Consider the following 12,214-nt stretch of genomic DNA (forward strand, 5'->3'; position numbering starts at 1 on the left):
CTCCATACCTGCTACAGTTAGGGTTTTAATCCTCCAGGTGGCTCTCCAAGGGAACTTGAGGGGCTAACACAGGAGGTTAAAGAGCCGGGCAAGTCTTTAGTAATCTAGCATCCCAAAGTGTAGTACATACACAAGATAATTTTTAGTGGTCATAGACAGACTTTTTCCCCCAATTTTATGCTAAGATCTTGTTCTAACGCTTATTATACAACAATCACATTGAGCCTATGCCTTCATAGATATATTTCATTGAGGTGAAGGAAGAAACTGACTCGCTTTGAAGAAAACAATTAGAGGGATACACAAGTAGAAGGGTGAAGGTTGAAGGTGAATGGCTGAAGTTTGGGAAACCCTGTCCTGGTCTAATCTCCCACACTTAACAGATGAGAAATAGAGGCCAGAGCTGGTTGAGTGATTTGCCCAGGTCACAAAGATACTTAATGGCAGGGGCCATTAGTGATGTGGTTCCTCTGCCTCAGGGCCCTGGAAGACCCAATCCATATGGAAAAAAGAACAACGGTTGTACTCCTAAACTACCTGTGGCCTGGAGATGCTGGGGTTGACAGGGAACCCTGAAGTATGGGCTTTAGCTTCAGATAGAGGATTTTCACAGAACCCTTCCTGGGAATCCCATGGTCCTAGAGCCTGAAGAAGAAAATTGCAGCCCCTCCAAAGGTGAGCAGAGGATACTCTGGCTGAGTGTCAACATGTGGCTTTGATTGTAGGCTCTGAAGGTGGACCACCCAAAGATAGCAGCCTGGCGCTGGGGCCGGAAGATAGGAAAGCTCTACCACAGCCTGGGCCCAGGCACCCTCTGCCTCATCTTGCTGCCAGGAACCAAGAGGTAAGGACTGAAGGGTTGTCCCTTCAGGATTCTGGCCTCTGGGACTTTAGCTATTCTGAGAAAGGCCTTTCGTTGACATTCAGGCATATAAATGAGAACTTATAGAAATCCTCTCTTAATCCTTAGTTTTCTCTAATTACTCTTATTAGCCACTCAGGGAGATTGCTCATCCCAGTTTAAAGCCAGAGGTCTTAGGTCCTGCAGCCTCTGTGGAATAAGAGGCAGCTGCCTAACCCCACTTGAGTAAAAATAGTCAAAGAAGGTCTAGGGGAAGGCCCAGACCAGATATGATCTTTCCCACATTTCAGGAGCATGTTCCTGCCTTCTCCCATTTCCCTCTTTGCTGATTCTAAGCCTGAAGGATAATGGAACAGAACTCTGGGTCCAGTTCCAGCTCTATCACATACCTCCTCTGACAAGTGGCCAAGCCACTTTCCCACTGTGGGTTTCAATTTCCTTTTGGTAAAATGAGAGATTTGGAGTAAATCAGTGATTTTCAAACCCTTTCAACTATAAAACCTTTTCTTTAAAAGAAAAATTGCTGTTAAATCCTAAAGCATAAAGACAGGCAGTTCTGGAATGAGTGGGTGGTGGATGAGTATATCTTGGGGGAGAGGGACGAGAGGGCAGTAGCTGTTTTCAGCACAGTTTGAAAATCACTAGATTGTATTTGTTTCTAAAAAGTCCCTTAAAATTTTGACATTCTAGGATTCTTTTCCAGGCCCAAGGTCCCAGACGACAGAACATGAATGCCTCAGGCCTTGAAACCTGATCAGAAATTAATTTCCTGTCATAAAATCCTTGTGACATGCATCTCAGGGCCAGTAAGGAGATGGGCTACCTGCTGGGCAGCTTGAGAGAATTGCTGTCTATGAGGAACAGGAACTATTAAGTGTTTACATTTGAAACAAACAAAAAAACCCCATCTTAGACTGATATACTTTAAACAGGCTTTTGTGGGTAGGTTAACAGCATGAGGTGACCATAAGTTGCCAAAAAAGCTTTTTGGTTCAGAACAGACGTGCCCTGACATAGCTTCTCAGAGCCAGTATGTGGAGGGGGTGATAGAATAAGGGGCAGGGTCTTCATGTTCCAGGTAGAATCTTAGATTGCAGTTCTTCATTTTGTAGGCAAGCTAAGAGTGGGCCCAAGCTTCCTCCTCCCAGAAGTGGCCAGGTTATTCCACAGTGGATGAGGGCCTGAGGAAGGGAGCATTGGGGTCAGGGAACAGAAAGGCTTAGCTTCTGACTAAGGCAAAGGTCATGAGACACATATGACAAATCATGAAAAAACTCTGGAAATAGCAAATCCTGCAGTAAGAAAATCTAATGATCCTTTTATTTTTATTTTAAAGATTGACTTATTTGAAGGAGGGGAGGGGAAGAGGGAGAGAATCTTAAGTGGACTCACTGCTGGGCACAGAGCTGCTCCCCACCTGCTGCGAGGCTCAATCTCAGGACTCTTGAGATCATGATGAAATCAAGAGCTAGCTGCTTAACCAACTGAGCCACCCAGGCACCCTGCTCCTTTCTTCTAAAAGTTACATTTTGATGTTTGTAGCCTTGTTGAGCAAACCCGGGAGGAGCACACATTTACCCAAACTATAGGCTTGCTGTGTGATTAACTTCTCTGGGCCTCATCTTTGCAGCTTTCTCCATGATCCCAATGCCTTGGGAAAGGGTAAAAGTAGTTCAGCAAGGAGTAGCAAAGAGAATAGGTTTCCTCATGCTTGGAGCCTGACTCAGCTCTTAATTCTTGTATTTTCAGTAGATGCTAAGATTAATATTGAAAATATTGCTGTATTTGCCATAATTCATCAAACCCTTAATAAGTGTTTTCAGTTGAGGTTGTTGAGTCCTCATTTAACAAGTGGAGAAAAAGGCTCAGATTAAGGAGTTTGCCTAAGGTCACACAGCTAGTAAGTGCAGTTAGGATTTGAACCCTGATGGTCTGATTCCAGAGCCACTCTCCAGCACTCAGAGTTCCAGTCCCAGTCCCCCCTGCCCAAAAGGCTAGTGCTTATGAGCGTTAAGTTCAGACATCAGGTGGTGACAGTCTTCTCACTTCTATCTGCTTTGCCTTGGAGAGGTCCTCAGCTGTCTAACCCAAACCCTTGAATATTCACTACAAGGTGGCAGGGAACTAACATGTACTGAATGATGCCTACATTCCAGCCACTGTATCGAGTGTTTTACAACATACATTATTTAAAAGGACTCTTGATGGCAGATTACCATTATTACCTGGTTCTGTCACTCAACTTGTTGAGCAACTATGAGCTTGATTCTTTTAGAAAAGTGGACATAACAATTGTACCTGCATCAGTACATATTTTAGGTACATAAGCTGTTTTGAAGGATTAAATGAGAATGCATATATAAGGTACTTAAAATAATGCTTGGTACATGGTGAATGATCTGTATGATGTATGAGGAAAGTATGAGGAAATGATCTGTAAATTTTAGCTATCATTGTCCATAGTCCTCACAAAAGCCCTGTGAGAATAGTAATTTAAGTATTTAATATTTTTATAGTTGAAGAAATTGAGGCTCCGTTTGAGGTCATTCACCCTGGGTTGAGATCTGCCTCACATCTGTTCAATAGCAGAGCTGACTTGATTCCAGGCCTCTGGGACTCGTCAGTGTTCCTTCCATGGAACCATTTTCAGTAGGCAGCTTTCCATCAACTGCTTTACCTGTCTATGCCCTGCCCCATATACATACCCCCAAAAACTTACCACTTCTTACCTAGGAGTTGGTAACCATTCTTTTAACCCTGTGGATTAGAAACCCATCTTCACTCATTTGTTGCAGCACTCACGGATCATTCTCTGGCCTAGGACTGATGGGAATAAAAGATGAAGAGGAAAGCACCACCCCAAACATGTGTTCGTGAGTCTGCCCATCATTTTCCATGTGCTGTTCCTTATCCCTCGTGGGCAGTGGCAGAGAATGTGGTCAGGCTGCAGCCTTTCTATCTAGCAGACAGCTTTTGTGGAAATGGTGTACCACTTAAGAAGTTTGGTCCATTTATATGGCATGTATGCATGTTCAATAAATGCCTAAAATTTAAGCATCCTCATCTTAAAACAGGGTGAGAAGGAAACCAGTTTGTACTTTCTTTCTTTATGTCAGTGGACTTATACACAGGAAATTTGTAGTAGGTGCTCGTTCCATGTAACACTCCTATTAAATGGTATATGTAGGTAAGGAAACCAGGAGGGAGGGACTTTGCTATGGAGAAAATCCAGCCATTATGCAGGTTGTCAAAGCTGTTATCTATGAAGCAAATTTATGTAAGGCAAACTTTTCTTATTGACAGCTGTTATAAAAATGAAGGAAAAAGACAGGCTGAACTGAAAATCTGGCAGGTCCACACACAGGAGAGTGGGAGACTGCTTTTTACCAACACTGGAAGCACCCTTCCAATTCCATTTTTAGGAATGCTTCCTTCCCCCACCCTTCAGTGAGATTGCAGTGTCACCCTTCACCAGTAGGTGCCTCCATCATATCGGATCTCCCCCTTAAAACTGAAAGCTTCAAATTCAGTGAAAGCTACTCCTCTGCTTTTTTATCAACTCAAAATATTAACATTCTGTGTTGGAAAGGACATGGGTACAGGTACATACAACTCTGAAACAGAAATATTTATCTGCCCTCTGGAAAAGATGAACTAATCCAGCATACAATATGTATCATACCAAAACCCTTGTAAGTTGCTTCGTACATTGGGATCCAGCAATTCCACTTCTATAGTATACTATAATAATAGTATAGATGCACACAAACATGTATGGAGGAGATACCACAGGGGGAGCCCAATGGAATTCTTGGTAGCCATTTTTAAAAATTATGTGCGTGTAAATAAAATTTCTAGTAAAAAGAGTTCTGCGAGAAGTAGCAGTTGACCTCTGGATACAGACGGAACTCTGAATCCTAGCTTCCCTACATATTATGTGAACTTGAGTACACACCTCACGGGATTGTTGTGAAGATGTGATTATGCATTCCCAGTATATGTTGTAGGAAATGTAGAGGCTTACAGAATAGTATGTATAGTTTGAGTCCTTTTTTTGTAGATAAAGATACACAAAGACATGCATAGGCTTAGAACAAAACCTGGAAGGCTATATGTCAAATGTGGCGGGATCAGAAGATTAGGTGTTACCAAATTGCTTTTGGCTGTTTTGGTTTTAAATCACCGTATGTTGCTTTTATAACTAGAATACCTAAAATTGATTCCCAAGGTTGGGCATTTGAGGCAGTGTTTTTAACCGTTTAACTTCTATAAGAGCCAGCCCTATGTAAAAGTTGGGAACCAGGAGCCAGAACTGAAGAGCTTGATTTAGGATCAAGACACTGCAACTTGAAGCTCCCTTGTAAAGCGGAAAGTTCCCCAGGCATACATACAGTGAAGGCCCTGAGATTATCTTGAAACTGACAATGTTACTGAATTCTTTCCCCACCCCCAGCTGTACTCCAAAGCTGTAAGAGCTTAGCTGCTGTTTACTTCTTGAGACTCCAGTCCTGAGACAAAATAATTGTGTCTGCCTTTGAATATGGACAGATCTGGCCTTTGAATATGGACAGTTCAGCTCTGCTTCTGGGCAAGCCACTTAATCTCATCTGAGTATATTTTCATAGCTTATAAAATGAGAATTATCTTTTTAAGGATTATTGTGAAAATTCAATAATCCAGCTTGTGGAAAAATGACAGAATAGTGGGCTATATATATAAGGACTTTACCTCTCTGAGCCTGTTAACTCACTTTTAAAATGGGGACATTAGTACCACTTCATGAGGTTATGAGGATTAAATTAGGGAAAGCCCCACATTAAGTGTTCAATAAATGACATTTACTGAGGAGCATCTTCCAAGTGCAGGATCACAGAACAAATTAGGTTCCATGTGCCAAGAATAACACCTTTGCTCCTAGGAATAGCCAAGGCCATTTCCTTCTGGATGGGAGGTTTCCCAGTGGGCCCGCAACTCCAGAACTCTACAGAGATGGGCCCAACCATAAGGTCTCTGAGGCCTCAGTCTGCACACACTGTTCTTTCAGCTGATGCTCCCACCTTTTGGAAGCCAAAGCTGCCAACTTGGCCTCTTGCAAAACACACATTCCATTCATAAGTGCGTTTGTGCATTTCTCCTCCCACACCCTTCTAGGCAGCCAAGGCAGCTGCTGGAGAAGCAGCTTCTCATTTGGGGGAGAAAGGCAACTCCCAAGGGTTTTTACACAACTCTTGATTTAGGCTTTGGACGTATTACTCCCAATTTTCTGACCTCCTCGCCCACAGTGGAATGGTTTAGTACACTCAGCCATGTTTGTTTTCATTTCTTTTGCCCCTTTTGTAAATAACCTCTTCCCTATTATAAAGAAAACCAATTAATGGAAACTTGAAAAATCCAGAAAAGGTAAAATCGCTTCTAATGCCACCACTCAGAGTCAACAACTGCCACTATTTCAGTCTTCTATCATACTTTTTACATCATTCAAAAGCAGATTTTTTAATAGCTGCAGAATATTCCAACATGTTGATGTGTGTCATAATTTCTAAAACAGTCCCCTGTTGTTGACACTGACGTTGTCTCCAACCAATTATATCCTTGCACATACATCTTTGATAAATGGTATTTGTTAAGGAAAAATTCCTAGAAGTGAAATTGGGTTAAGGCATATGAACACCTAAGGTGGTTTTAATTCCACAGAAGTTTTTACTGTGTTAGCTAGCATGGACTTGTTTCAAATCTTTGCTAATTTGGTAAGTTAACAAAAAACTTTCCATTACATAGATACAATTTCTATTTATTTGAATATCCTGTAGATTGGCATTTATTTTTTTCAGAAGCTTTTTGGCCAGTTTTTTTTAAGGTCTCCTTATGGATTAAGTACAGTGTCCATCTGTTGATTATTGTAAAAATGTTGCTAGTTTTTTATTTTAAGGTAGTTTTAGAAGTCTTATGATTTCTTCTATTCGCTCTTGTACTTAGAAAGTCTTGATTGATCCCGAGATCAATTTAATAGCCATTGACAAGTAATATATGGGTTGTTGTTGTTTTTTTTTGGTGGTGGTTGGGGGGGCTTGTTTTTTAAGTAGGCTCCATGCCCAGTGTGGAGCCCAGCACAGGGCTTGAACTCAGAACTATGCAATCGAGACCTGATATGAGATCAAGTCTCACACTTAACCGACTGAGCCACCCAGGCACCCCTATATGTTTTTTTAAAATAATTTTAATTTTTACACTTAAACCTTTATTCCTCCTGGAATTCATTTTGGTATATGGCAACTTTTCCCCAAATATTTAGAATTTTACCCGTTTACTTATCTTTACTTACCCAATCAAGGAGAATGTGTCCTTTACTATGTAAGTCCATATATACAAAGCCTGAGGGTTTTCTTCTTGTTTTATACTAGGTACCATACCATTTTGTAGCTCTTTATTTTAATATACTAGCAATTTCAGCAGCACCACCCCAGATAAACACAGGGCCATGGAGAGTCTCCATCAGCATGGATTATAAAACACTATAGTCAGATGCTTTGCTGTTGACTGAATTGTTGCCGTATTCCACTAGGACTTTTTCAGCACCCCTAAGGCAAGAGAATCAAGGTTGGAACATTACAGAGGAAGGACATTAAGCCCAGAGAAGAGCGTTATGGCTTTCATTAAGACAGGGCCTCCTGAGAAGTCACAACAAAGGAAAGGAAATGGAGAGTTTAGGCTGGCTCCCTTACCTCTCCTTCCCCAAGACTAACCCTTTGGACCTAGGCCACAACCCAGAGCTAAAATGGGATTTCCAGAGCCAGCCCAGTCATGTGCTTTTGGCAACTGGGTTTGAGAAGAGAGAGGATGCCAGTGCTGAGGTGACTCTTCTGTACTTCTCTGAACCCTCAGCACTACCTTCTGTAAACCTTTTCTGCTAGAAAACATCCATTCTACATGCCAGTTAAGCTCATCTCTGGTGTGAAGATATTGCTTGCCCCTCATCTAATCAAACTGGATTTTAGCCATATATAATCTGTACAACACCACATCAACACTTTGAATAGCTCCAGGCTCTATACAAGCACCCAAATCAGTATCTTTCACTTTCTAATTCTCCAAACCTCTATTTGTTAAGGCCCTGGCTGGGCTCAAGTCAGAAAGGCCCAAGCACAGAAGACACAAGCCCCAAGAGCCAACTGGGTTATAAGTACCTGTTTTGGAGATAGACTTTTTAAGTGAGAAAAAAATGTAACCTCCTCCCACCCCCCACCCCATTTCCTTCCAGCCTCCATCTGATGCTAACCTTGGTAATAAGGGAAGAAGAGAAAAGAAAAAAAATTCCAGTTCATTGAGGAAAACTTTCAACCTTCTCCCTAGCTAAAGGATGTAGCCATGACTCCCAAGTCCTTTCCAACTGAAAGGAAAAATAAAAGCACATCTAGTCCCACCACTATACTTACTTATTTTTAGGAGATACCAACATGAGGCTGGAAATCTTTGGGAAGGTCATTAGGGCCTCCATCAAAGAAGTGAGTAAGATGGCTGGCCAATAGCTTTCCTGAATATAAACAATAACAAGACAGAAAATACAATGAAAGGAAGCTAAGGGTCATATAACTGGTCTACCATAATCAGACTTCTAGGATATAAGAGCCAAATAGAACCATCAGGGATCATGTTAGTCTAAGCCCCCCACCTCCAGCCCCATTTTGGCACAGAGGGAAGTTAAGCCCCTAGGAGGACTGTGTGACCATGCCAACCCCCATCTCTTCCTCTCTGGATTCCTTGCATTACTCACCTGACATCCTTTTGGAAACCTTAAACTTACGTGATTTAGGTGCTTTTTAAAGACTTTTAAATCCTAACCCTCTGGTGGAATTAAGTGTCTCTGATACTACAGATGAGTAAGGAAACTCGGAATTTCACTAACTTGCCAAAGGTCACACAGCAGTGGCACTTGACAGTTTCAGCTTGTCTCCTCTGCCTTAATCACTGCCAACCTGATAGATGTAGGAGCCATCCATTAGCAGAGTGCTCAAAATCACTTTGTTTCTCATGGGAATCCACATCAGTTGCTACAATAAGACTATATAGGTAGTGGCCCTCTGAGGACTCATTTGCTTTTTGCCTACAAGTATTAGGACCCCAAAGGCCATTAAGTTGGTGAGTGGGAAGTCAACATCCATGTTCGAAGTCTGAGGATCCTGTACCATCTGGATTATTTTCCAAAGCATAGGAACTGCTATCCATTATCACGTTGGAAGAGGCTCCCGACGGATAAATCTCACCCCAGAATAAAGTCACTGGTTTGGTTTTTTAGTGTTTTTTTTTTTTCTCTCAGAATTGTCAATAGTCAAGTAAACAAATTTATTAAATCCAACAGCAGGTAACCTTCCAAATAAAAAAAACATCAAAAGAAAAATGTAGACAAAGACAAAAGTGTGTGTAACAAGTTAATAAAAATATTCAAGGGGCCATTTGGAGAGTGCAACAGTGCAGAGAATACAAACAAAAGTATTGACCTTTGTCAAGTTTGTACAACCTCAAGAAACAGACACACTGGTCACAAACCAAGAGGAATCCACAAAGGTGGAGGGTCACATGAGTAGTGGACTCATCACCTCAGTGGGTTAAGGCAGGGTATCTGTAGGACCAATTCATCCAAGCCCCCATTTGCCTATTGTTTCAAGTTCCCCCTTTGAAACCTAGAATCATATTCATTAGTGCAACAGGTAAGAGCAATTAATTACAGACTCGGGGCTGGGGACCAGAATCAGAGGGAAGACACTTCTCCCAGAATAAATTGGAGGGTGGGGGGAGAGACACAGCATCTACTGAATGGCTTCCTTTGGCAATATCCAAGAATATGTTGTAGTAAGTAGTAAAAAGGGAAGGTGGGTGGTAAAAGAAGGTATCCGTGAAAGCAGGCTTAGTTTCCAAGAGGAATAGGGAGGATGTGAGGCCCCAGCACCTGAATCAGAAGCAGAACCTGATGGTTACTCAAAGCTGTTTGAATCATCTTGGCTTCTGCAACCAGTGCTCAAGCATAACTTTTTCAGTAAGGAAAAACACCTGCAGATCCTCACTAAAACACGGCCCCCAGTCCAGGTTAAACTGGATATATGCTGTAATTATAGCTAACTATAGAAATAAACTCTGAAAGGGGGTGGGTGGGAACCCCCTCTAGAATTCAGAAAACAGATTACGGAGTAGGAGGAGGATCAATGAGATATGTCCTCAAATGAGTCCCAATTAACACACTTTAATAACCTTTAATAGTCCTTTCGGCTGTTTAAACAAGTTCCTGCTAGAGTTCCCCGCAAAGGAAGACCTTTGTCAGTTACCAAGATGTTCAAGTCATCACTAAGCAAACATTAAGAGACAAGAAGAACGCAAAGCAGGCAGCTAAAACAAAACCTAGCAGCAGCTTCTCTCCAGCCCTTGTAATTGTATAACTGGGTCTACTCCTGGGCTTCACTACACTCAAGACTTGTCTTTAAATGGCAAACCAGTCCTAAATACAGATGTTTTGGTTTTTAAACTTTTAGACCCAAGTCCTTATCCCAGTCATTTCCCACCGTTGTTTGATGCAGTTTGGCATAATACAGCACTTGAGGCCATCACATGAACTATGCAGTTCCACACCCTGCAGGCTCCAGCACTGAGGCCTGAATTTTGGCACCAGCCTCTGGGAGATCAGAACTGTATCAAAGATTGACTAAAACTCTGTGGCTTAATCCCTTCTTCCTTTCCAAGAAGGCTAGTTTGTGCCTTCCTTAGGTAAGTTTAATACTGAAAACACTGCCTTGTACATTTCCAATTGGATTTCTTGGGGCCTCTGGGCTTGGGTGAAATTTGGATCTTCACCCAGCTCTAATTTTTCTTATAAGAGTAGATAAGGGAGTCTTGGACCCAACTTACACATGTGGGCACAACTGGCACAGATGAGGGAAAACTGTTGAGGCATCCAGCTGAAGCATAGCAAAGTGTCATTGCAGGAGGTGGGGTTAATGATACATTCAAATATGGCAGGGATGGGGGAACAGCATTTCAATGAAGCAACACTTCATCTCATACAGCTTTCTAATCCCTGAAGAAATACCACGAACTCAAAGCCATTTGCCAAAAACCAAGAATTTCCCAATACATATTCAATGTCTTGTAGTCACCCTCAGATATTTGCCTATTTTCAAAATGGCATCCACATCCTGCCCCTCTTCACACCACCCTGGTATTACATCGTTAAAGTGAGGAGCGCACTGGCTTACCTGAGGGGCATGCAATTGGCCTCTTCCACACAATTATACTGCTCATTTAACAGCAAACCTATTTCTAGGTTAAAAGGAACAGGGACCTTTCATTTCCCAATAGTGTGACTACAAACCCTACGCACACCCCACCTTCGATCCCTTTGCAAAAAAAACCTGCTTTTCCTGTGGTCAAGTCAAACGCTGGCCCAGAGCCACCACAGAAGCTTGGCATTCCTTGCATCAGGAAAGCCAACCTGGATAGAACCTGTAAGTCCTTCCCTAACTGCTCCCCTTTTCTGGGTTTCTCAATTGCATTTCTGTAACAAATAGGTCATGAAAAATACAACCAAAAATAATTTAGTGGCTCTTTTTGTGGGGAGGCGGAATAGCTAACAAAATCCACCCATTCTAGCACACCTAATGCATGGAATGCCACCTTGTAGGCTGGAGAAGGAATCCAGTTCCTCCAGAGTCCTCAGGATCCTCAGTGCCTCCCTCTTTTGTGCACTTCTCTCCATATACCCTTGTAATTAAGACAGAAGAGAGCCTTACCTGGCTAGGAGCAGCCTGCCTTTTCCCTTTTTAAACCTCTACCCAGTCTAGAATGAGGAAAAACTAGGGGTTGCAGGACTGGCTAGATGAGAAGGCAGTCTCTCTTAAGACTGGGCACCCTGACTACAGTTGAGCCCACAGAACCTGCTGGGGCCCCTAGAAACTCTCTTTATATAAGGAGCTTGTGTCTTAGGCTAGAACAAAGCCAGACATCTGGCCTGAGACCCTCTTCAGCTTTCCAGCAGTACTGCTAACTTGCTATGGCTGATTTTAAAGTTTCCCTTCTGCCCCTCTAGAAGGGGCAACTGCCAGGTTTAGGATCTTAAAAAAAAAAAAAACAAAACACAAGTATGTTTCCTATGTCAATGTCAATCTTGGAAAAACATGGACTGCAGGAACTCCTCAAGTAATCATCTTTGGAAAGACGGGAGCCTGGAGCCATAAGCCTCCTCCTAATAAAGGAACTCAAGCAGTTCCTGCCCAGGCTGAGAAACACATACCTGGGAGGCAGATGGAAGTAGGGAAGAAAACTCCAAATGTTTTAATAGACAAACTCTCATTACCTCAAGAGTATAAA

The 12,214-nt window shown here is 42.2% G+C and overlaps 1 protein-coding gene across 1 annotated transcript in view; it reads left to right on the top strand.

Annotated features, from left to right (window-relative positions):
* Nucleotides 1-3,949, top strand: part of REXO5 (RNA exonuclease 5) — a 39,040-nt gene extending 35,091 nt beyond the window's left edge. The window contains 2 exon segments of the mRNA XM_025855415.2: nucleotides 726-844; nucleotides 3,658-3,949. Of these exon segments, the coding sequence (XP_025711200.1) occupies nucleotides 726-844; nucleotides 3,658-3,739 (201 nt within the window). The 3' untranslated portion in view covers nucleotides 3,740-3,949.
* Nucleotides 3,950-12,214: the final 8,265 nt, after the last annotated feature.

This window comes from Callorhinus ursinus, unplaced genomic scaffold (genome assembly GCF_003265705.2).
Source record: "Callorhinus ursinus isolate GAN/ISIS: 27379988/994484 unplaced genomic scaffold, GSC_fseal_2.0 scaffold85, whole genome shotgun sequence".
Classification (NCBI taxonomy): domain Eukaryota; kingdom Metazoa; phylum Chordata; class Mammalia; order Carnivora; family Otariidae; genus Callorhinus; species Callorhinus ursinus.